A 25,236-nucleotide genomic window follows, 5' to 3' on the forward strand; every position below is an offset into this window, starting at 1 on the left:
ATCAAGCTAACGTTAGCTAACTACCGACTAGGCTAACAGGATAATATTAGCTAATTTGACGAGCACTTACTGGTCAGAATGGATCTTCAGATGACGAACAAAGTTCGAAGTTATGCTCGATGCTTAACACTCAAGTCATTCAAGTCATCGTGTCTCAAGTCAAGTGCCGAGTCTTTAACTTCCAAGTCCGAGTCGAGTCTCAAGTCTTTTATTTTATGTCAAGTCAAGTCACAAGTCATCAAAACAGCGACTCGAGTCCCCATCTCTGTTATTTTTATTATGCTTTGTTATGCTTTATTATGCTACTTTATTCTCTGCCTGGAGTGTTTTGTTATTATTTTTTTATATTTATTTTTTTAAATTAAAAAAAAATGTTCTAATTTCTTTTTAATGATTTTATTGCCTTCTTGTGGTTTTATGTAGCTGTGAAGCACTTTGAATTGCCTTGTGTACAAATTGTGCTCTATAAATAAAATTGCCTTGCCTTGGAGATCTGAGCGCTCCGTCCAACAGAAGCTCAGGTACAAACTCAATTAATGCACCTTTAATCGAACCATCATGAGTGGGACCTCACAGCATTTAGCCCGACTGAGATTAGCATTCCAGGTCCTATCGGCATTACTGCGCCCATTAAGGCCACCACACTCTGTAATGGCACTAATTACAGTCGTTAGCAGGATAAACAGAGCAGAGCGGCCTTTAACGGAGCTTTGTGTGGGAGATGGAGTTGATAGAGTGGCTGCCTCTACGCTTCCACTCTTTTTTCCAGCTCTGCAGAAATGATCCAGAAAATGTCCTAATGAGCAGCGCAGGTGGGAGAGCCATGAATCCTGGAGGTCCCGCTACCATTCGCTGGGAGGAAAAGTGCCGTTCGCGGGTCAGCCGGAGAGCAAACATTCCCAGCTAATGAGCGCTCTCAGCATGGCTGACTGCAGCCTAACCAAGCCCTGAAAAAAAGCTGATATCTGAACCCGAGCCCTGAAAAAAAGCTGATATCTGAACCCGAGCCCAGAAAAAAAGCTGATATCTGAACCCAAGCCCAGAAAAAAAGCTGATATCTGAACCCGAGCCCTGAAAAAAAGCTGATATCTGAACCCGAGCCCAGAAAAAAAGCTGATATCTGAACCCAAGCCCTGAAAAAAAGCTGATATCTGAACCCAAGCCCTGAAAAAAAGCTGATATCTGAACCCAAGCCCTGAAAAAAAGCTGATATCTGAACCCAACCCCGAAAAAAAGCTGATATCTGAACCCGAGCCCTGAAAAAAAGCTGATATCTGAACCCAAGCCCAGAAAAAAAGCTGATATCTGAACCCGAGCCCTGAAAAAAAGCTGATATCTGAACCCGAGCCCTGAAAAAAAGCTGATATCTGAACCCAAGCCCTGAAAAAAAGCTGATATCTGAACCCCGACCCAGAAAAAAAGCTGATATCTGAACCCAAGCCCTGAAAAAAAGCTGATATCTGAACCCGAGCCCTGAAAAAAAGCTGATATCTGAACGCGAGCCCTGAAAAAAAGCTGATATCTGAACCCGAGCCCTGAAAAAAAGCTAATATCGGAACCCAAGCCCTGAAAAAAAGCTGATATCTGAACCCGAGCCCAGAAAAAAAAGCTAATATCGGAACCCAAGCCCTGAAAAAAAGCTGATATCTGAACCCGAGCCCTGAAAAAAAGCTGATATCTGAACCCGAGCCCTGAAAAAAAGCTGATATCTGAACCCAAGCTCTGAAAAAAAGCTGATATCTGAACCCAAGCCCAGAAAAAAAGCTGATATCTGAACCCAAGCTCTGAAAAAAAGCTGATATCTGAACCCGAGCCCTGAAAAAAAGCTGATATCTGAACCCGAGCCCAGAAAAAAAGCTGATATCTGAACCCGAGCCCTGAAAAAAAGCTGATATCTGAACCCGAGCCCTGAAAAAAAGCTGATATCTGAACCCAAGCCCAGAAAAAAAGCTGATATCTGAACCCAAGCTCTGAAAAAAAGCTGATATCTGAACCCAAGCCCAGAAAAAAAGCTGATATCTGAACCCGAGCCCAGAAAAAAAGCTGATATCTGAACCCAAGCCCAGAAAAAAAGCTGATATCTGAACCCGAGCCCTGAAAAAAAGCTGATATCTGAACCCAAGCCCTGAAAAAAAGCTGATATCTGAACCCAAGCCCTGAAAAAAAGCTGATATCTGAACCCGAGCCCAGAAAAAAAGCTGATATCTGAACCCGATCCCAGAAAAAAAGCTGATATCTGAACCCGAGCCCTGAAAAAAAGCTGATATCTGAACCCGAGCCCAGAAAAAAAGCTGATATCTGAACCCGAGCCCTGAAAAAAAGCTGATATCTGAACCCGAGCCCAGAAAAAAAGCTGATATCGGAACCCAAGCCCTGAAAAAAAGCTGATATCTGAACCCGAGCCCTGAAAAAAAGCTGATATCTGAACCCGAGCCCAGAAAAAAAGCTGATATCTGAACCCGAGCCCTGAAAAAAAGCTGATATCTGAACCCAAGCCCAGAAAAAAAGCTGATATCTGAACCCGAGCCCTGAAAAAAAGCTGATATCTGAACCCAAGCCCAGAAAAAAAGCTGATATCTGAACCCAACCCCGAAAAAAAGCTGATATCTGAACCCAAGCCCAGAAAAAAAGCTGATATCTGAACCCGAGCCCTGAAAAAAAGCTGATATCTGAACCCGAGCCCCGAAAAAAAGCTGATATCTGAACCCAAGCCCTGAAAAAAAGCTGATATCTGAACCCAACCCCGAAAAAAAGCTGATATCTGAACCCGAGCCCTGAAAAAAAGCTGATATCTGAACGCGATCCCAGAAAAAAAGCTGATATCTGAACCCGAGCCCAGAAAAAAAAGCTGATATCTGAACCCGAGCCCTGAAAAAAAGCTGATATCTGAACCCGAGCCCAGAAAAAAAGCTGATATCTGAACCCGAGCCCAGAAAAAAAGCTGATATCTGAACCCGAGCCCAGAAAAAAAGCTGATATCTGAACCCGAGCCCAGAAAAAAAGCTGATATCTGAACCCGAGCCCAGAAAAAAAGCTGATATCTGAACCTGAGCCCAGAAAAAAAGCTGATATCTGAACCCGAGCCCTGAAAAAAAGCTGATATCTGAACCCGAGCCCTGAAAAAAAGCTGATATCTGAACCCGAGCCCTGAAAAAAAGCTGATATCTGAACCCGAGCCCTGAAAAAAAGCTGATATCTGAACCCAAGCCCAGAAAAAAAGCTGATATCTGAACCCAAGCCCTGAAAAAAAGCTGATATCTGAACCCGAGCCCTGAAAAAAAGCTGATATCTGAACCCAAGCCCAGAAAAAAAGCTGATATCTGAACCCCGACCCAGAAAAAAAGCTGATATCTGAACCCAAGCCCTGAAAAAAAGCTGATATCTGAACCCGAGCCCTGAAAAAAAGCTGATATCTGAACCCGAGCCCTGAAAAAAAGCTGATATCTGAACCCAAGCCCTGAAAAAAAGCCGATATCTGAACCCGAGCCCTGAAAAAAAGCTGATATCTGAACTCAAGCCCTGAAAAAAAGCTGATATCTGAACCCGAGCCCTGAAAAAAAGCTGATATCTGAACCCGAGCCCTGAAAAAAAGCCGATATCTGAACCCGAGCCCTGAAAAAAAGCTGATATCTGAACCCGAGCCCTGAAAAAAAGCTGATATCTGAACCCGAGCCCTGAAAAAAAGCTGATATCTGAACCCAAGCCCTGAAAAAAAGCTGATATCTGAACCCAAGCCCTGAAAAAAAGCTGATATCTGAACCCGAGCCCTGAAAAAAAGCTGATATCTGAACCCAAGCCCTGAAAAAAAGCTGATATCTGAACCAAAGCCCTGAAAAAAAGCTGATATCTGAACCCAAGCCCTGTAAAAAAGCTGATATCTGAACCCAAGCCCAGAAAAAAAAGCTGATATCTGAACCCGAGCCCTGAAAAAAAGCTGATATCTGAACCCGAGCCCTGAAAAAAAGCTGATATCTGAACCCAAGCCCTGAAAAAAAGCTGATATCTGAACCCAAGCCCAGAAAAAAAGCTGATATCTGAACCAAAGCCCTGAAAAAAAGCTGATATCTGAACCCAAGCCCAGAAAAAAAGCTGATATCTGAACCAAAGCCCAGAAAAAAAGCTGATATCTGAACCCGAGCCCTGAAAAAAAGCTGATATCTGAACCAAAGCCCAGAAAAAAAGCTGATATCTGAACCCGAGCCCAGAAAAAAAGCTGATATCTGAACCAAAGCCCAGAAAAAAAGCTGATATCTGAACCCAAGCCCTGAAAAAAAGCTGATATCTGAACCCGAGCCCTGAAAAAAAGCTGATATCTGAACCCAAGCCCTGAAAAAAAGCTGATATCTGAACCCGAGCCCTGAAAAAAAAGCTGATATCTGAACCCGAGCCCTGAAAAAAAGCTGATATCTGAACCCCGACCCAGAAAAAAAGCTGATATCTGAACCAAAGCCCAGAAAAAAAGCTGATATCTGAACCCGAGCCCTGAAAAAAAGCTGATATCTGAACCCAAGCCCAGAAAAAAAGCTGATATCTGAACCCAAGCCCAGAAAAAAAGCTGATATCTGAACGCGAGCCCTGAAAAAAAGCTGATATCTGAACCCGAGCCCTGAAAAAAAGCTGATATCGGAACCCAAGCCCTGAAAAAAAGCTGATATCTGAACCCGAGCCCAGAAAAAAAAGCTAATATCGGAACCCAAGCCCTGAAAAAAAGCTGATATCTGAACCCAAGCCCTGAAAAAAAGCTGATATCTGAACCCGAGCCCTGAAAAAAAGCTGATATCTGAACCCAAGCCCAGAAAAAAAAGCTAATATCGGAACCCAAGCCCTGAAAAAAAGCTGATATCTGAACCCGACCCTGAAAAAAAGCTGATATCTGAACCCGAGCCCTGAAAAAAAGCTGATATCTGAACCCGAGCCCTGAAAAAAAGCTGATATCTGAACCCGACCCTGAAAAAAAGCTGATATCTGAACCCAAGCCCTGAAAAAAAGCTGATATCTGAACCCAAGCCCAGAAAAAAAGCTGATATCTGAACCCGAGCCCTGAAAAAAAGCTGATATCTGAACCCGAGCCCTGAAAAAAAGCTGATATCTGAACCCAAGCCCTGAAAAAAAGCTGATATCTGAACCCAAGCCCTGAAAAAAAGCTGATATCTGAACCCGAGCCCAGAAAAAAAGCTGATATCTGAACCCCGACCCTGAAAAAAAGCTGATATCTGAACCCGAGCCCAGAAAAAAAGCTGATATCTGAACCTTGCACACTCACACCGGAGCCCCAGAGCGCCGGCGTAAACGAGGTCGTCTGCTAATGAAGCGAGTCGCCGAGCATTATTCCATTAAGTGCACCTGATTCCAGAGCTGAGACCGCAACATGTGCACCGCTTTTTCCTCCAGGTTCCAGATTAAAGGGACAGTTCTGAAGCATTCAGGCAGGAAAAAGGCTCCTAACTCAAGGGATGAACCAGAGTTGTGTCCACACAGACCAATCAGACAACTTAGCAAAGAAGCCGTTTTAAACTGGATCTTTAGCTTTAAATAAAACCAAAAAACACAACATAAACACAAAATAAAACCAAAAAGCACAAAATAAAACAAAACAACACAACATAAACACAAAATAAAAACAAAAAACAAAAAATAAAACAAAACAACACAAAATAAACTAAAACAAAATAAACACAAAATAAAACACAAAAAACAAAAAAACAAAATAAAACTAAAAAACAAGAAAAAAAAACACAAAAAAAACACAAAATATAACAAAAAACAAAATAAACACAAAATAAAACACAAAAAACACAAAATACAACAAAAAATAAAACTAAAAACACAAAATAAAACAAAACACAAAATAAACTAAAACAAAATAAACACAAAATAAAACACAAAAAACAAAATAAAAACACAAAAAAAACACAAAATATAACAAAAAACAAAATAAACACAAAATAAAACACAAAAAACACAAAATAAAACACAAAAACACAAAATAAAATAATAAAACAGAAAATGAAACTAAAAAACACTAAAAAAACACAAAACAAAACAAAATAAACACAAAAAACACACAAAAAAACACAAAATTAAAAAAAAAAAAACACAAAATAAAACTAAAAACACAAAAAAAAAAAAAAAAAAAAAAAAAACCCAGAAAAACACAAAATAAATCAGAGTCCTGATCAATAACAGAACAGACAACTTAGCAAAGAAGCCGTTTTAAACTGGATCTTTAGGCACTTTGTTCCCAGCAGCCTGTCACAGAGACACGTCATTTGTTCCCATTTCTTTAGCTGCATGTGTGAAAAACAGCAAAGTTCGGCCCACTTCTCACGTCACTATGCCCACCATGACCTCGCTCATGTCCCACAGTTTGCCGGCCACCTCCTGGTCCGTGGCCTTGTCCAGGAGGACCTGAGGCCGACAGTTGGCGAAGCACTTCCCCTGCACGCCGTCCACCTCCGGGCTGCAGGCCAGATACAGCGAAGTCTCCGCCCCCTCCTCGGGGCTCTTAAAGAAGGCCCTGGAGACCAGCTCAAAGAGGGGCCGGGCCAGCGCGGGGACGTGCACGTGCCTGCCCAGGTTGGTGCGCACGATGCCCGGGGTCAGAGCGTTGGCGGTGACGCCGCTGCCCTGCAGGCGGCGGGCCAGCTGGCAGACGAACAGCAGGTTGGCCAGCTTGCTGCGGCCGTAGGCCGACGCCCTGTCGTAGGACCGCTCGCTGTTCAGGTCCTCGAAGTCGATGTCGCCGCGCTTGTAGAGTTTGGAGGAGACGACCACGATGCGGCTGGGCGCCGACCGCTTCAGCAGGTCCAGCAGCAGGTGGGTCAGCAGGAAGTGGCCCAGGTGGTTCACGCCGAACTGCATCTCGAAGCCGTCCTCGGTGCGGGCGTACGGACACTGGTAGACTCCGGCGTTGGTGATCAGCACATCCAGCCGAGGCTCCTCCTGTTCAACAGATTCATCATTTCATTTTGTGTTTTTTTCTGTTTTATTTGGTGTTTTTCTATTTTATTTTGTGTTTTTTTCTGTTTACTTTTGTGTTTTTTTTGTTTTCTTTTGTGTTTTTCTGTTTTCTTTTGTTTTTTTTCATTTTTTTCTGTTTTCTTTTGTGTTTTTCTCTTCTTTTGTAGTTTTCTTTTTTCTTTTGTGTTTTTTTGTTTTCTTTTGTGTTTTTTCTTTTTTCTTTTGTGACTTTGGGTTAGATTTCCTCCTGTTCATCTGCTGTAGATAGTTCTTTAGGCCTGACACTTCTTTTTGTTTTTGTTTTTGTTTCGTTTTATGTTTTATTTTGTGTTTTTTTGTATTATTTCTGTTTAATTTTGAAACCGTATACTTCTCCTACTAACTTTTTGAGTTGGTAAGCGAGTTTGAGTAAGCGAGAAGATGCAACGTAACGTGACGTCGCCGATCGCCATTTCCTGTCAAAACGGCAGTTTCAAGCTAGCTACAACGAGGGTAGGTTCACTTCCTGTTTTCAAAACAAAAGCACCAATTGTATAGTAATGGCTTTATGTAGTATGCAGTATGTGGTATGCAGTATGTAGTATGTAGTATGCAGTATGCAGTATGTAATATGTAGTATGTAGTATGCAGTATGTAGAATGTAGAATGTAGTATGCAGTATGTAGTATGCAGTATGTGGTATTTAGTATGTAGTATGCAGTATGTAGTATGTAGTATGCAGTATCTTGTATGTAGTATGTAGTATGCAGTATGTAGTATGCAGTATCTAGTATGTAGAATGTAGAATGCAGTATGTAGTATGCGGTATGTAGTATGTAGTATGCAGTATGTAGTATGCAGTATGTGGTATGCAGTATGTGGTATGCAGTATGCAGTATCTAGTATGTAGAATGTAGAATGCAGTATGTAGTATGCGGTATGCAGTATGTAGTATGCAGTATCTAGTATATAGTATGTAGTATGTAGTATGCAGTATGTAGTATGCAGTATGTGGTATGCAGTATGTAGTATGCAGTATGTAGTATGCAGTATGTAGTATGCAGTATGTGGTATGCAGTATGTAGTATGCAGTATGTAGTATGCAGTATGTAGTATGCAGTATGTGGTATGCAGTATGTGGTATGCAGTATGTAGTATGCAGTATGTAGTATGTAGTATGTAGTATGCAGTATGTAGTATGCAGTATGTGGTATGCAGTATGTAGTATGTAGTATGCAGTATGTGGTATGCAGTATGCGGTATGCGGTATGCAGTATGTAGTATGCAGTATGTAGTATGCAGTATGTAGTATGTAGTATGCAGTATGTAGTATGCAGTATGTAGTATGCAGTATGTGGTATGCAGTATGTAGTATGCAGTATGTAGTATGTAGCATGTTGTATGCAGTATGTAGTATGCAGTATGTAGTATGCAGTATGTAGTATGCAGTATGTAGTATGCAGTATGTAGTATGCAGTATGTAGTATGTAGCATGTAGTATGCAGTATGTGGTATGCAGTATGTGGTATGCAGTATGTAGTATGTAGTATGCAGTATGTAGTATGTAGTATGCAGTATGCAGTATGTAGTATGCAGTATGTAGTATGTAGCATGCAGTATGCAGTATGTGGTATGCAGTATGCAGTATGTAGTATGTAGTATGCAGTATGTAGTATGTAGTATGCAGTATGTAGTATGCAGTATGTAGTATGCAGTATGTGGTATGCAGTATGTAGTATGTAGTATGCAGTATGTAGTATGTAGTATGTAGTATGCAGTATGCAGTATGTAGTATGTAGTATGCAGTATGTAGTATGCAGTATGTAGTATGCAGTATGCAGTATGTAGTATGCGGTATGCAGTATGTGGTATGCGGTATGTGGTATGTGGTATGCAGTATGTAGTATGCAGTATGTAGTATGCAGTATGTAGTATGCAGTATGTGGTATGCAGTATGTGGTATGCAGTATGTAGTATGCAGTATGTAGTATGCAGTATGTAGTATGTAGTATGCAGTATGCAGTATGTAGTATGCAGTATGTAGTATGCAGTATGTAGTATGTAGTATGTAGTATGCAGTATGTGGTATGTAGTATGAAGTATGCAGTATGTAGTATGCGGTATGCAGTATGTAGTATGTAGTATGCAGTATGTAGCATGCAGTATGTAGTATGTAGTATGTAGTATGCAGTATGTAGTATGCAGTATGTAGTATGCAGTATGTAGTATGTAGTATGCAGTATGTAGTATGCAGTATGTGGTATGTAGTATGAAGTATGTAGTATGCGGTATGCAGTATGTAGTATGCAGTATGTAGTATGCAGTATGTAGCATGCAGTATGTAGTATGTAGTATGTAGTATGCAGTATGTAGTATGCAGTATGTAGTATGCAGTATGTAGTATGTAGTATGTAGTATGCAGTATGTGGTATGTAGTATGAAGTATGCAGTATGTAGTATGCGGTATGCAGTATGTAGTATGCAGTATGCAGTATGTAGTATGTGGTATGCAGTATGTAGTACGCAGTATGTGGTATGCAGTATGTAGTATGCAGTATGTAGTATGCAGTATGTAGCATGCAGTATGTAGTATGTAGTATGTAGTATGCAGTATGTAGTATGCAGTATGTAGTATGTGGTATGCAGTATGTAGTATGTAGTATGCAGTATGTGGTATGTAGTATGAAGTATGCAGTATGTAGTATGCAGTATGTGGTATGCAGTATGTAGTATGCAGTATGTAGTATGTAGTATGCAGTATGTAGTATGTAGTATGCAGTATGTGGTATGCAGTATGTAGTATGCAGTATGCGGTATGTAGTATGCAGTATGCGGTATGTAGTATGCAGTATGTGGTATGCAGTATGTAGTATGCAGTATGCAGTATGTAGTATGTAGTATGCAGTATGTAGTATGCAGTATGCAGTATGTAGTATGCAGTATGTAGTATGCAGTATGCAGTATGTAGTATGTAGTATGCAGTATGTAGTATGTAGCATGCAGTATGTGGTATGCAGTATGTAGTATGTAGTATGCGGTATGCAGTATGCGGTATGTAGTATGTGGTATGCAGTATGTAGTATGCAGTATGTAGTATGCAGTATGTGGTATGCAGTATGTGGTATGCAGTATGTAGTATGCAGTATGTAGTATGCAGTATGTAGTATGAAGTATGCAGTATGCAGTATGTAGTATGCAGTATGTGGTATGCAGTATGTGGTATGCAGTATGTAGTATGTAGTATGCAGTATGCAGTATGTAGTACGCAGTATGTGGTATGCAGTATGTAGTATGCAGTATGTAGTATGCAGTATGTAGCATGCAGTATGTAGCATGCAGTATGTAGTATGTAGTATGTAGTATGTAGTATGCAGTATGTGGTATGTAGTATGAAGTATGCAGTATGTAGTATGCAGTATGTGGTATGCAGTATGTAGTATGCAGTATGCAGTATGCAGTATGTAGTATGCAGTATGTAGTATGTAGTATGTGGTATGCAGTATGTAGTATGCAGTATGCAGTATGTAGTATGCAGTATGTGGTATGTAGTATGCAGTATGTAGTATGTAGTATGTAGTATGCAGTATGTAGTATGTAGTCAACCGTTTTTCGAACACAGCCTCAGATTCAGGGTAAAACTTGACTGAGTTCTTCTTCGTGTATTTAAGCAGTTAGTTGGTTAATTTAACACCTTAAAGTTAGATTAAAATAGCAGAAGTTGTGCATCTTATTGTGTTATTAACAATCAAACCACATGTAGCAGCATTCCTTCCAGTTTAACTTGCTTTTTCAGTTAGATTACCCCGATAAAAACTTAAATTTATATTCAGGAACAGCTGAAACTTTGATTTAAACTTTGATAATTGCAATAAATCAGCAATAAAATACACTTTCTGGAGAGGTGAGCTACTGAAGCTCCTCTTGGTTTTCTCATATTTTCATAAAAGTGTTTTTCTGTTCGGGCTGGAGGCATCTGCCCCTGCAGAGGTGTTTCATGGTGATTAATAACAGCTGGAGCTCTCGTATCCGATTGTTTTTCTTTTGTCTAAGAATTACATCCTGAGCAGGAAAAATCATCATCATCATCACTGGGCTAAAAAGTAAATGTTAAAACTTTCTGCCATAAGTTTCCAGACTCAAACATGGCAGCTATCTGTGAGCTTTAACCCTAATCCCTGATAGGGGACATTTTTCTCCACTTTTAAAACGACCTAAAAATATCATATATTAATATTTTTTTCCACTTTTTTTTCCATAAATCTTTTATTCCACTTCAGTTCTGATCATAACTACCAAGTTTTCAATTATTTTCAAAATAATTAACCCTGTAGATGCCAACTTGAACTTTTTAGCCCAAATTTTAAGCATTTAGGTGCCTGTATTTTCAAAAATATGGAATTATTGAGTAGGGATAATTATGGTCTGGGATATGTCAATGATTAGCAAAAACATTGATTTTTAGGGATATTGAATTTTTTTGTTATGCCCGATTTTTTTTTAAACTCTGAAAAGGGACATTTTTGTCCCCTTCTAAAATGATCCCCAAAATACCATATGTTAATATTTCTTTCCACTCTATTTTTCATAAATCTTTTCTTCCACTTCAGTTCTGATCATAAACACCAAGTTTTCAATTATTTTCAAAAAATTAACTCTTTAAATACCAGTCTATATGAGGTAAACACCAATTTCTGTTAAAACACACACAAAAACTGCTGCATTTTCAATGTATGCAGTGCAAAGTGAAATATTCTATGGGGGATTATCAGGTCTGGGATATGTCATTGATGAGCTACAACATCAGTTTTTATAGCTTTTCTGCAATGGCAGATTACAGAAACGGCATATAAACCAGTATTTAAAGGGTTAAATTTTTGAAAATAATTGAAAACTTTGTAGTTCTGATCAGAACAGAAGTGGAATAAAAGATCTATGAAAAAAAAGCGGAAGAAAATATGAACATATGATGTTTTGGGGATAATTTTAGAAGGGGACAAAAATGTCCCTTTTCAGAAATTAAGGAGTTTTTTTTTTTTTTTTTTTTTAAATCAGACATAACAAAAAAATTACAAATCCCTGAAAATCAATGTCGTTGCTAATCATTGACATGTCCCAGACCATAATTATCCCTACTCAATAATTCCACTTTGCGTTCCATATTTTGACAATACTGGCACCTAAATGCTTAAAATTTGGGCTAAAAAGTTCAAATTGGCATCTAAAGGGTTAATTTTTTTTAAAATAATTGAAAACTTGGTAGTTATGATCAAAACTGAAGTGGAAGAAAAAATCTATGGAAACAAAAGTGGGAAAAAATATTAAAATGTCCCTTTTCAGAGTTTTTTTTTAAAAAAAATCGGGCATTACAAAAAAAATAAAAATCCCTAAAAATCAATGTTGTTGCGGATCATTGACATTATCCAGACCATAATTATCCCTGCTCAACAATTCCACTTTGCAATCCATATATTGAAAATATAGTACAGTTTTTGTGTTTTTTGGCGTTTACATCATATAAACCAGTTAAAGGGTTAATTTTTTTTAAATAATTAGTGGAATAAAAGATTTATGGGAAAAAAAGTGGAAAATATTAATATATGATGTTTTTAAGTTGTTTTAAAAGGGGACGAAAATGTCCCCTTTCAGAAATTAAGTTGTGTTTTAAATCAGGTATGAGGGTTAAGCTCAAATTAACGCAACTTTAACTGTTTTAAGCATTAAAACTCCGCCTCTCAGAGCACCTTTAAGATGTTTTCACAGAAACAGCGGACAGACGCCAGCGAGGCGAGGTCCAGCTGCCTCACCACCACCAGGTCCCCGTCCGCCCCGGCCTCCTGCCCGGTCTCCTGGCGGATCTCCCGGGCCGCCTCTTCGGCCCTGCCCAGGTCGCGGCAGGCCATAATCACGCGGCCCTGGAGCTTCACGATGCCCGCCGCCGTGGCTCTCCCTATCCCGCTGTTCGCTCCGGTCACTATCACTGTTTTTCCACTCATCATTTCGGCGAGATAAGCCCGTTTACAGAGCAGCAGATCCGGGTAACGAGCATTACAAGCTGCCCTCAACGCTAGCTAACCTCACGTGACAATAACAAGCCCGAAATACTTCATTACCCAGAATTCACAGGGCCGCCAGTTGGACATCCGGGAGAGATTTCGACCGTTGAAATGCCCGGAAGTGTGATAAACTGCCGTTTTTCTGCTACTTCTTTTAAAAACATACACATAATCAGTCACGTTAGTTGCTAATATATTGCTAATAATATTGTGTTACGATGTCACTGGACAATTTATTTGTTTGTAGGGTTTAAAAAGTATATAACTTGATAAGTGGAGAAAGTTAATTAAAGTTTTATTAAAATTAAAGAGTGGTTGCTTTTACCGTGAACCTAAACTTTGAATCCACATTTGTCCCAACTATCATGAAAGAATTCTATCACCCTGACTGTGTGGCATAGATAACAGGACTGTGATGTTCTGGTAATGTACAGTTATCTGCAATGAAGACTTTAAAATAAAATCTCAACTCCAGACTGTTGACTGCTTAATTTCTACATGCATGAAATTGCATGTAGAAATGCTCAGATTCCTTATTCGTAAGCATATTCACGCAACACCAGTTGCAGACTCGTTCCCCTTCTACCCGGACACGCATGGGCGTCAACTGGGTATGGCTGCTGCCACACCTTGGCTCCAGGCGAAAATGTAAATGTTCATTTTCGAAGCCAGTTGTCGTCTGGCTGTCTGAGATGTTGATGCCGCATGTCTTGCACTGTGCTGTTCGTCTTTTGCCGTCAAAATGGTGATTACGAAAGCCGAAGACAACGACTCTCGGTCCCGCTGACATGTTGATGCATATCTGATATGAGTTTATTCTCTCCAATAAACACTAAGGTATGCAGAGAGGGCATGGCTGACTGACAGGGTAGGGATCCAATCAGGACGCCATTCTCAGGCCCCGTTTACACGATAGGAAGACATATTTTCCTGCGGTTTGGCCTCTCATTTACACCAAAACCCCGTTTTATCACAGAAAACGATTATTTCTAAAACCTCCGGCTAAAGTGGAGATTTCTGATAACGGCGGTTATGTGTTGCCGTGTCAGCTGGGAGAAACGGCGTTTTAGGTTCTTAAACGTCACATTATGCGCCAGAAAATGCTTAACGTCATGCGAGCGCCTTATGTTTACAGTTTGTTTGGCTACTGATCAGGATCATCATGGATGATGTTAAAGTTCTACAAATTTTTACGTTTGTGCAAAGGATTCTGGCCTTATTGCATTTGCCAAACCTGCTCGCACAGTTCCAAACAGAGGAGCATCACTCTTCCGTGGCCGCTCCTGCGTCCAGTATCCACTGACTGTCTATATTTCCCTCTTATTGCCTTCAGTTTTGTTGTGATATTTGCTCGCGTTATCTCCTCCTTCACATGAGGAAAGTCCTCGATTCTGAGGATTTTGATTGGCTTGCATGGCTTTATTCCTTTCCCTACACTGCCGCCAATAGGTTTGGCATAGTTATTATGGCGCTTGACGGCGTATTTATGCGGGTTGATGTAAATGACAAGTATTTTGAAAACGATGTTGTGTGCACGATGTTATTATTGAAAACGGAGGGGGGGAAATATTCGTTTCTCTAAATACCCGCTATGTGTAAATGTGGCCTCAGCCTGCGCTCCTACCGGGTAATCCATGTTATTTTTTAAATTAATTTATTAATTTTACATTCAAACTGAAAACATAAACTGAATAACACTCAAGTCATTCAAGTCATCGTGTCTCTAGTCAAGTGCCGAGTCTTTAACTTCCAAGTCCGAGTCGAGTCTCAAGTCTTTTCTTTTTTGTCAAGTCATCAAAACAGTGACTCGAGTCTCCATCTCTGCCACTCACTCACCATGGCCAGAACCCGGTTCTGTGTCTGTTAGACCAGAAACGAATGAAAGAATGAAGCATTTCCAAACTGAAGAGTTCCAGCCTGAAGCTGCTGCAGATGTCATGTGTTCTGCTGGTTCACAGTTTTGCATCTTGGTTTGGTTCTTTTGGAATATGCAGATTCATGAAAGTCACTTTTATTGAACCGCTGGACTTGGGGATCAGAATGAGCTTCTGAGATGGTTGGAAGGTTCCTTTAATGAGCTCCTTTGCACCTTCCTGACTCGGCCTCCTTTGGCTCTCCTTTGCAGCCATAAATATGTTGATGTTCTGCTCGTAGCTTGTTCAGTTATTTTTCTCTGCAGGCAGCTGTGCGGCAGCTACCGGCCTGATGGGAAGCTGCGGAGCGCGGCGGCTTCCCTCTCAGCTGCTGGAACCCGCCTCATTTGTCTGTTACAAGCTCGGCTTTAGTTCCAATGCTTTCCAGATGTTACAGATGTTATTACCACATTATTGCTGCTGGTGGAGCCCCAACTGTGAAACCAACCACAACAGGCCCCGGCCTCGGTACCAGCGGTGGAAGTGGAAGAGTTGGACTCTTGTGTTTCTCTTGGCAACGGGCCACCGGGGTCTCTGAAGGGTTTTACTGATTTATTTAGGAAATCTGAGACTCCAGCGGAGAGAATATGAGGTTTTTCAGTAGCACGTTGGAGTGGAGACCCTCATACTTGGTGGATATATATCCACACTGAAGAACGAATGCGGTTTTAATAACTGCATGTGTAACACTTAATGGACAGCTGTGTATTTTTAGACTGACACGCTGGTGTCCACAGCTGTCTGTGGCCCATAGAGTCGAACTCACTACACTTTAAGGTCAAAGCCTTTCGATGCAATGATTCATTACATTTGAAGCCAGAAACCAGCTGACCGCGACGAATATGACTGATTTCCAAATCAAAACTAAAGAGCTGTAAAAACTGATGTTGTTGGTCATCAATGACAGTTTTTGTGTGTGTTTTAACAGAAATTGGTGTTTACCTCATATACACTGGTATTTAAAGGGTTAATTTTTTGAAAATAATTGAAAACTTGGTGGTTATGATCAGAACTGAAGTGGAATAAAATATTTATGGAAAAAAAAGTGGAAAAAAATATTAATATATGATGTTTTTATGTCGTTTTAAAAGGGGACAAAAATGTCCATTTTCAGAAATTAAGGAGTTTTTTTTCTACATATTGAAAAATTGCATTGTATTTGATGTGTGTTTAAAATAAAAAAAATGATTACCTATTATTAGACCTGTAAATGAATCTGATCAGATCTCACAATGACAACTGAACCATCTGTGGAGATCCAGCTCGAACTCCGTAAAACACCGAACAGCGTAGGGTAAGGTTCATTCAGCACGAACATTCAAAATAATGTCGTTTCCAAGCTTTTTTAGAGCAGAAACAGGAAGTTGGTTTTAATTCACTTAAACGTTGTTGTCTGAAAATGTGTTTCGGTCTCTGTTTGTCATATTTATATGAACTTAAAACAATAATTCCACTGGCCTCACGGAACCAAACTGAATCTAAGGCTTTGCGGTGGTGGTTGGGTTGCTTTGAAATGTTTAAAATCATTCCTTGCAGCCCGTATGGTTGCATGAAAATGCTGAATTTAACGAGTATCTGAAGTGGAACTACAGGCGTTTGCAATGTCCCGTGAACTTAATGGGAGATCTCACATTAACTGGAAGGTTATGCGAGTTGGGATGAAATGGTCCTCGTTTCCCACAGAGAATGGGTAATGGTGTTCTGGTGCATTGCATTCTGGCTCGTACGCGTCATATTTGCGGACAGGTATGTTTGTTTACATAAAGTCTGCATGAAGGAGCTCACGGGGCATCGAACACAAGCTAGATGAGGACAACATTCAAATGGACTGGATGGAGTTAGAGTGCAGGAACACTTTCAGTGTGGGGCTTAAATGTCCTCTGAGAAGATAACTTTAGTTCATTCTTTCTATTCAAAGTTTGTCCCTTTATAAAGAAATAACAATATATAATATCAGTTTCAGTTCATTCTGCCTCAGCTCACTATAGCCGCATTCCCCCTGTAGGAACCTAAGAAGTTCCCGGATGCATACTAGATTCTCTGAAATGTTGGGTATGCATCATGAGGTTACTACTCATACTCAAACTACCCAAGATGCAACGTAACATCGCCGATCGCCATTTCCTGTCAAAACGTTTCAAGCTAGCTACAACGAGGGTAGGTTCACTTCCTGTTTTCAAAACAAAAGCACCAATTGTATAGTAATGGCTTTCCCTATGATAAAAGGCAACGGGTATTTTATTTTGTGAAAATAACAGGAAGTGCGTTGCTCACTGCGGCTAGCTTTAGTAGCGCCGAATTCGTGGGAACAAAATTGTAAACAGCCGGTATTTTGTCAGGTTTTCAACACGTTGGGGATCTAAACGACTACTTTCTCACCTGAAAATGTTTCAAATGTTGCTAAAGTTTACAGAGTTTAGAGCTTAAGAGAAATCAGCTTCAGGCCGGCTGATTTCGGCTCGGGTAGGAGCGCAATGCATTGTGGGTAAACACTCTGGATACTGTCTGATCGATCAGTATGTAGTATGTAGTATGTAGTATGCAGTATGCAGTATGTAGTATGCAGTATGCAGTATGCAGTATGCAGTACGCAGTATGCAGTATGTAGTATCTAGTCGGCGGTTTCGAACACAGCCATTGTAAAGCGTTTTGCAGAATTGCTACTGCTGGTGCGGCTGGTGTTCTGTGGCAGTGACAACAAAGTGCAAAGCTCTGAGAGAGCAGCTGTGTCCGACGCCCTGGGAACGTCTGCTCATACCTCCCGACTCTCACTTCCTGTCTGCGTCTTCACTCAGTTTTCTGTCAAAGGCCAAACGCCAACAAACCCTCACATTTTAAGGAGATGGCGGACAGTGTTTATTACCTTTTCCTTGATGAATGAGCAGATCTCGTAGTCCACGGACACATGCAGCCGGTGATGTGGGGTCACAGGAAGACGCTCTAAATAAATCCTCACCTTCTGACCTTTGTCATCACAGGCAGCAGCTCCAGCACTGACAGATTAAAGCTGTTTGGTTATCATAAAACACTCCGTGTTGCAGGTTTAATTAAAACCACGGTTGCTCGGCAGGTCTCTGCGTTGGGAAGCCCACATCCTGCAGGACGTTTTTCTATCCAAACACACAGTCCACACATTCCCACGTTCAAGGCTCTGTTTTCTCACAAGGAGGAAAAAAAATAACAAAACAATTAAAGGACTATCTATCATCCGGCTAATAAAAAACAGCTTTAACTGACATAATGTATGGCCTCGATGACAGCCGCAGTCCCAGCCTGTCACTCGGCCCAGCCAAGACTTGGGCTTTGATAAATGGAGGCCGGCGCTCGGCGTGGAGGTGAAGAAACGGGGCCAGGTCCGCCTCAGCGCTCAGACTCCGTGCAACAGGCCCGAGCTGCACGCCGCCTGATGTTTCAGGGAAAACCGCCTTTAACGTTGCGCAGGTGAGGGACACACGCACACATGTGGGATATAAAATCTGGGATATAACATCTGGGATATAACCTGTCCACAGGTTGGAACATCTGCTGTGTGGAAGACACGGCCGCCGGGTTTGCTTTGAATTTAAAAGATGTTAATAAGGTGGATAAAGATTAAAGAGAAAGAAAAGTCTTCCATCCTCTCGCTTGAGATGGTTTTAATTAGGGCTGGGCGAGTTAACTCGTTACCATCTCGTTAACTTGTTAATTATTTAACGCTGATAAATATTTTATTGCACATCGTGGATTTCTGTGGACTGCTGATCTTATGTAAAATGAACCCATCACCAATTAAATTAAGTTTCTCAAAGTTTCTCTTCAGGAAACATAAAATTCACCATTTCAGCGGGTTAACGCCCTCAGTTCGCCCTCTGTTGATTGTTACATTCTGATTCAACGCATTCAGCTGATGTCACGTATCAATGGGTTTCAATGGGTGGCTTTAAATCAACAGAAAGAAATTTTCCATCAGGCGTCCCACAGGGCTCAGTTCTCGGTCCACATTTTCTTGAACCTTTACAAGCTTCCACTTGGGAAAGAATCATATCTTAGATCTATAGATGTTAGATCTTTCCATTTATAGGCTAATGATAGACGGATCATCGAGCTCACCTTTTTTATCTGATGACCTGACTTATGTTCATGACATTAAATGCTGGAGGTCAAGAAGCCATTTAGAACTGAAATTCTTGTTGTTGGAGGCAGAAATTCTGTTGATACCAGATTTCACTGTCTCTGAAACACAGTGAGAAGTTGGAGGTCCTGGCATTGTTAATCATGTCTCTAAAGTTAGAGGGACTGCTTTCTTTTGCACTTTAAAATTAGACATTTTTTTTTATCTCAAACTGACTCAAAAATGTATATTTCTATTCATATGAAGCAGGTCCTGCAGCGCTTTATCTGCAGGTTTATCCAAACAATCAGCAGGATCACCGACTGCACCTAAGTGCCTCCGCTTGGTCCCTGCTGATTGGGCTGACCACGGCCCTCAGGAACTCAGGACCACGGCCCGCAAGAACTAGGAAACACGGCCCACAGGAACTAGGGACCACGGCCCGCAAGAACTAGGAAACACAGCCCAAAGGAACTAGGGACCACGGCCCTCGGGATCTAGGGACCACAGCCCTCAGGAACTCAGGACCACGGCCCACAGGAACTAGGGACCACGGCCCTCAGGAACTAGGGACCAAAGCCCTCAGGAACTCAGGACCACGGCCCAAAGGAACTAGGAACCACGGCCCGCAGGAACTAGGGACCACGGCCCTCGGGAACTAGGGACCACGGCCTTCGGGAACTAGGGAACACGGCCCTCGGGAACACGGCCCTCGGGAACTAGGGAACACGGCCATCAGGAACTAGGGACCACGGCCCTTGGGAACTAGGGAACACGGCCTTCAGGAACTAGGGACCACGGCCCTCGGGATCTAGGGACCACAGCCCTCAGGAACTAGGGACCACAGCCCTCAGGAACTCAGGACCACGGCCCACAGGAACTAGGGACCACGGCCCTCAGGAACTAGGGACCACAGCCCTCAGGAACTCAGGACCACGGCCCGCAGGAACTAGGGACCACGGCCCTCGGGAACTAGGGACCACGGCCTTCGGGAACTAGGGACCACGGCCCTCGGGAACTAGGGAACACGGCCCTCGGGAACTAGGGAACACGGCCATCAGGAACTAGGGACCACGGCCATCGGGAACTAGGGACCACGGCCATCGGGAACTAGGGACCACGGCCCTTGGGAACTAGGGAACACGGCCTTCGGGAACTAGGGAACACGGCCCTCGGGAACTAGGGACCACGGCCCTTGGGAACTAGGGAACACGGCCCTCGGGAACTCGGGACCACGGCCCTCGGGAACACGGCCCTTGGGAACTAGGGACCACGGCCCTCGGGAACACGACCCTCGGGAACTAGGGACCACGGCCCTCGGGAACTAGGGACCACGGCCCTCGGGAACTAGGGACCACGGCCCTCGGGAACTAGGGACCACGGCCATCGGGAACTAGGGACCACGGCCCTCGGGAACTAGGGACCACGGCCCGCAGGAACTAGGGACCACGGCCCTCGGGAACTAGGGACCACGGCCCTCGGGAACTAGGGACCACGGCCATCGGGAACTAGGGACCACGGCCCGCAGGAACTAGGGACCATGGCCCTCGGGAACTATGGACCACGGGCATCGGGAACTAGGGAACACGGCCCAAAGGAACTAGGGACCATCTTTTAATGTTTCTTTTCATGTCTGAAAAGGAAAGAAGAAGAAGTCGATCTTTCAATTGATCAGATTTGTGGTTTTCAGTGAATGGGAGGTGCCGGTAAAAGCTGATCTGTGAAGTTAAGCCCACGTCCAAAGATGAGTGAGAGTCAGTGCATGACCAACACGTCTGAAAGCTTTCACAGATGCTTCTCCTGAGCGGTTTAATCTGCCGTCGTGTTGCTGAACGCGGCTCCGCATTCTTAAACATTGCAAAACGAACAGTCTTTCAGAAACAAAATGGGAAAATGCTTATCACGTAATATCAGGGGGCTTATATTTCAGCATCACCGTTTCATTCATAAACAACAAAACTGCTCAACATCTGGTTTGCAGTCGGTACCATGGGAACGGGGAAATCAGTAAAACTCGCCCCGCGGCCAACAAACTGTCCGACGAAATGTCAGCGTGCTCTTTTACTGTCAGTCCGCTTTGAACCCAAAACCGTCTTTTGTTCCAGAGAGTTTGGGCCCGTTGGTGGGAAAACGCCCGGGAGTCGTGGTGGTTAAACACCTGAAACGCGCTCACACCGGCCTGCCTGTCTTCACTCGGTCACATCAGAGGTATGCGCCTCTTAATGTCCGTAAACCTCTTTAAACACAAGCCCCGCCCACATTTAGCTGATTAGTTTCCTGTGCTTCGGTCCTTCTCAGATTGGCCTCAGCCCCCAGAAGAGTTCAGACATAGTTGGGATTGTTGGCCTTCGGAGCTCCTCCTGGGAGCCCCGCTGACAGGCCTGACCTCGGCTCCCCCCGCCTATGATTACCATCCAGTAGGATGAGGCCCCGGAAACCCGAGGGCCAACCCAACGCTGCGGATTCACAAAGAAAATCATCAGAATTTAACGTGCACTTTCATTTGGCTTTATAAACCTTTGGAAGATGCATGAACACAGAATCTGGAAGAGATGAACTCCCACCTGGGGGTTGGTAAATGAATGTTTTGAACCCCTCTGCTGCACTTTTTCTGCCCAAACTGACTTAACTTAAAGTTCCAGGGCCAAAAACTCACCTTAGATCTATGTGCAGAGCAAAAGGAAGCAGAAATTAAATCATTTAAAGAACAAAAAGCATAAAAAAAAAAAGACACAAAGCAGCCACTTTAGAATAGCAACAAATGAAGATAAAGAGCTATAAGTAAATAATGAATCAATTGAATAGATAAATGATGTATAACAGATCAGGGAAACTAAATGTTTTCATGAGTAAAAATTATTTCTTTGTTATTTCTCTGAAGCTCCAGTCTGTCGGTTATAGTGACATCACATAAAAAAAAAAATGGGAAAATGTCCCTTTAACCTTGGTACTACAGCAGCCCGTGAGGGACAAATCAAGCATTTCCAGAGCAGGCCTTTAGTGTCGTGTTGTGCCTTTAATGCAGTCAGACACTTTCATTTACACCAACTTACCCCGTACTAAAGGTTTATTGCCACTAACTCCAGTTAAAGAACAGAGTGCAAGTAGAACCGGCCCAGAGGTCAAAGGTCAGAGTGAGTTCAGTTCCAGTGGAGTTTAAACAGCTGCTGCAGACCCAGAAGTCTCTGTGCAGGAAGCATGAGGGTCCTGAGTTTGATTCAGGCAGCCGGTGGGCAGCCGGTTTGGATGGATGGATGGATAGATGGATAGATAGATAGATAGATAGATAGATAGATAGTCCGACACTCATCTGAAGAGTTTTAAACCTTTAAACTGATATTTAAAACTGATCATATATTCTCGTCAGCCTTCACTTTGGTGAACAAAGCTCTAAAATTCTCTCAGCTGTGATTTAACAGATATAAAAGGAACCTTTAGTTTTCTGTAGGTCTAATCCTGCCCAACAAGCCGGTTTTGATCCGTATGATCCGTATGATCCGTATGATCCTAACTTTCCTCCCCACATCGGAGCTGTTTGTCTGACATTAAAGCAGAAGTGATGCATCATAACGCACTTTGCAAAGCACAATTACAGATGCAATTATCCAGCTGTGCTCATCCATCATCGGAGCAGGTTCTGTCAGCCTGGGCAGCATCAGGGCAGCTCAGTGATTCACACTTATTTCCCACTCAGGGCGGTTCTGGGGGCATGTAAACAGCTTAGCAGCAGGCCTGTTCCTGCACCGTGTGGGATGACTGATGGTGCTCGGCCCACGGTCCGCTGGAAGCCCCCCGCCACTCCGCTGGAAGCCCCCCGCCGGTTCACTGGAACCCGTGATGCGAGGGAAGTGCGACCCACTGAAAAGTGTGGTAGCCATTTTCCGCATTAACACTGGTTCTGATGTTAATCAGGTTCGGGGGCCGGGGAGGCGCGCCTCGGCGTGGAGGTGCAGACTCTGCGCTGCTTCATGGAGGTCCGCCCCGGCACTTAGCAGGGAGATTTCATCATGATTCACAGCTCTGTGGCTGGATCAGGCAGTGAAGGGTGAAATAATGCTGGCTGACTCCCCTGAACTCTTCTGCCCGGCTCTGTTTATAACCCCTCACAGCTTGGTTGTTTTGGCACAGCCGGCTCCTTACAAGCTATGAATTATAGTTTCCTACATTTTCTCTCCGGACCTTCGCTCGATCCATTTTAAACTCCGTCGTGTAATCAGCGCCCTGCGCGGCTGTTTGACGTTCCACATCTGGAGCTGCAGAAATGGCAACCAGGTTGCTGTTAACCAGGTTGCTGTTGCACCTCTGCGGAGGCCGAAGCCCGTCCAGCCGTCAGAGAGACGCTGTCAGAGCTACGAACATTAGTTTGCCATGTCCGTCCTCTGGTTAACGCGCTCATTAACTCAGAGTCTAAAGAACGTGCACGAGTCCGTCAGCGCTCACGGCCACAGTCACTGAAAATCTCTGCTTTCTCATTAAAGAGGCGCCGGAAGCTTTGCTGCTAGCTTTGCTGCTAGCTTTGCTGCTAGCTTTGCTGCTGGCTTTGCTGCTAGCTTTGCTGCTGGCTTTGCTGCTAGCTTTGCTGCTGGCTTTGCTGCTAGCTTTGCTGCTGGCTTTGCTGCTGGCTTTGCTGCTGGCTTTGCTGCTAGCTTTGCTGCTAGCTTTGCTGCTAGCTTTGCTGCTGGCTTTGCTGCTGGCTTTGCTGCTGGCTTTGCTACTGGCTTTGCTGCTAGCTTTGCTGCTAGCTTTGCTGCTAGCTTTATTGCTGGCTTTGTTGCTATTTTTGCTGCTGGCTTTGCTGCTGGCTTTGCTGCTAGTTTTGCTGCTGGCTTTGCTGCTAGCTTTGCTGCTAGCTTTGCTGCTAGCTTTGCTGTTGGCTTTGCTGCTGGCTTTATTGCTAGCTTTTCAGCTAGCTTTGCTCTTATGCTGATAGCTTTGCTGCTGGCTTTGTTGCTGGCTTTGTTGCTAGCTTCGCTGCTAGCTTTACTGCTGGCTTTGCTGCTGGCTTTGCTCTTATGCTGCTAGCATTGCTGCTACCTTTGCTGCTGGCTTTGCTGCTAGCTTTATTGCTAGCTTTTCAGCTTGCTTTGCTCTTATGCTGCTAGCTTTGCTGCTGGCTTTGCTGATGGCTTTGCTGATGGCTTTGCTGCTGGCTTTGCTGCTGGCTTTGCTGCTAGTTTTGCTGCTATGCTGCTAGCTTTGCTGCTAGCTTTGCTGCTGGCTTTGCTGCTAGCTTTGCTGCTATGCTGCTAGCTTTGCTGCTAGCTTTGCTGCTGGCTTTGCCACTAGCTTGTTTGGATCTGGATCCGTCCATCTGATAAACTGAGTATTCATGAATATTCATGTTTTTCTTACACATGCCCAGACTTCTGTTGGATGCATCTGCTACAGCTTTGGCGAACGACGGCCACACATATTTACCCAGAAAGCATTTCAACTCATTACAAAGGAGAAATAATGCTTTTGTTTTCATTTTAAAACGTACAGTATGTGAACCTCCTCTGGCAGAATTTATTTCCCTGTGAGCATATAATGGGGTCTGCAGGGCTTCTGTAAGAAGCCATTTAAACCCAGCTACATCTCAGACTCTGCAGGCCTCAGTCAGCATGTTAAAGGTTAAAGGTCACTCCTAGTTCCAGCTGTTTATATGGAAATCTGCAGGCATATAAAAGTAATTATGTTAAGAAACACTTGTTCCCGACAGGTTCATAAGGCAGAGCTGAGTGGTTTGGGTAAAGCTGGGGTCACTGCACAGCAGAGCTGTTGGTGCATGATATAATAAAGTTTGTTAACAAGCGGCAGAACTGTGATAAAAGACAACATCACATGAGCTGCCTGAACATTCCTCATTCTGCACTGCGAAAGCCGTCCAAGGACCGGTGGAGGTCTCCAGACAACCGGGAAGAATCCAGATTTATGTCGTGTGTGGTTTCAGTAGCGTTAGCGATACGTTCCTGGTTGCATTTCATGAGCAACTCAACAATAAATTTCAAATGAAAACAAAACAGAGATCAGAAAAAACTGAGGCTGGGCAGCAATTAAAATGTTTAATCTAATTAAGCACATGATTTCCCGGATTAATCACGATTAATCGCATTTGTACGCAAAATCCAAAAATGAATCGCTGAAGGTAACAGGCTGAAGGTAACAGGTAACAGGCTGAAGGTAACAGGCTGAAGGTAACAGGCTGAAGGTAACAGGCTGAAGGTAACAGACTGAAGGTAACAGGCTGAAGGCAACAGGC

The 25,236-nt window shown here is 43.0% G+C and overlaps 1 protein-coding gene across 1 annotated transcript; it reads right to left on the reverse strand.

The window, feature by feature from the left end:
• Nucleotides 1-6,149: 6,149 nt before the first annotated feature.
• On the reverse strand, nt 6,150-13,022 carry LOC142366393 (retinol dehydrogenase 14-like). The gene is made up of 2 exons (XM_075448263.1): nt 12,681-13,022; nt 6,150-6,942 (listed from the first exon to the last, which is right to left on the reverse strand). The coding sequence occupies exons 1-2, from the start codon at nt 12,933-12,935 to the stop codon at nt 6,325-6,327; spliced, it is 873 nt and encodes a 290-aa protein (XP_075304378.1). The 5' UTR covers nt 12,936-13,022; the 3' UTR covers nt 6,150-6,324.
• Nucleotides 13,023-25,236: the final 12,214 nt, after the last annotated feature.

The sequence above is a fragment of the Odontesthes bonariensis genome, chromosome 17, assembly GCF_027942865.1.
Source record: "Odontesthes bonariensis isolate fOdoBon6 chromosome 17, fOdoBon6.hap1, whole genome shotgun sequence".
Classification (NCBI taxonomy): domain Eukaryota; kingdom Metazoa; phylum Chordata; class Actinopteri; order Atheriniformes; family Atherinopsidae; genus Odontesthes; species Odontesthes bonariensis.

Excerpts from the sequence above, each read along its gene's own strand:
- LOC142366393 (XM_075448263.1), bottom strand. The coding sequence starts at position 12,935 with ATGATGAGTGGAAAAACAGTGATAGTGACCGGAGCGAACAGCGGGATA. Across the intron at positions 6,943-12,680 it reads TCTGTGAAAACATCTTAAAG|GAGGAGCCTCGGCTGGATGT; the intron begins GTGCTCTGAGAG and ends TCTGTTGAACAG.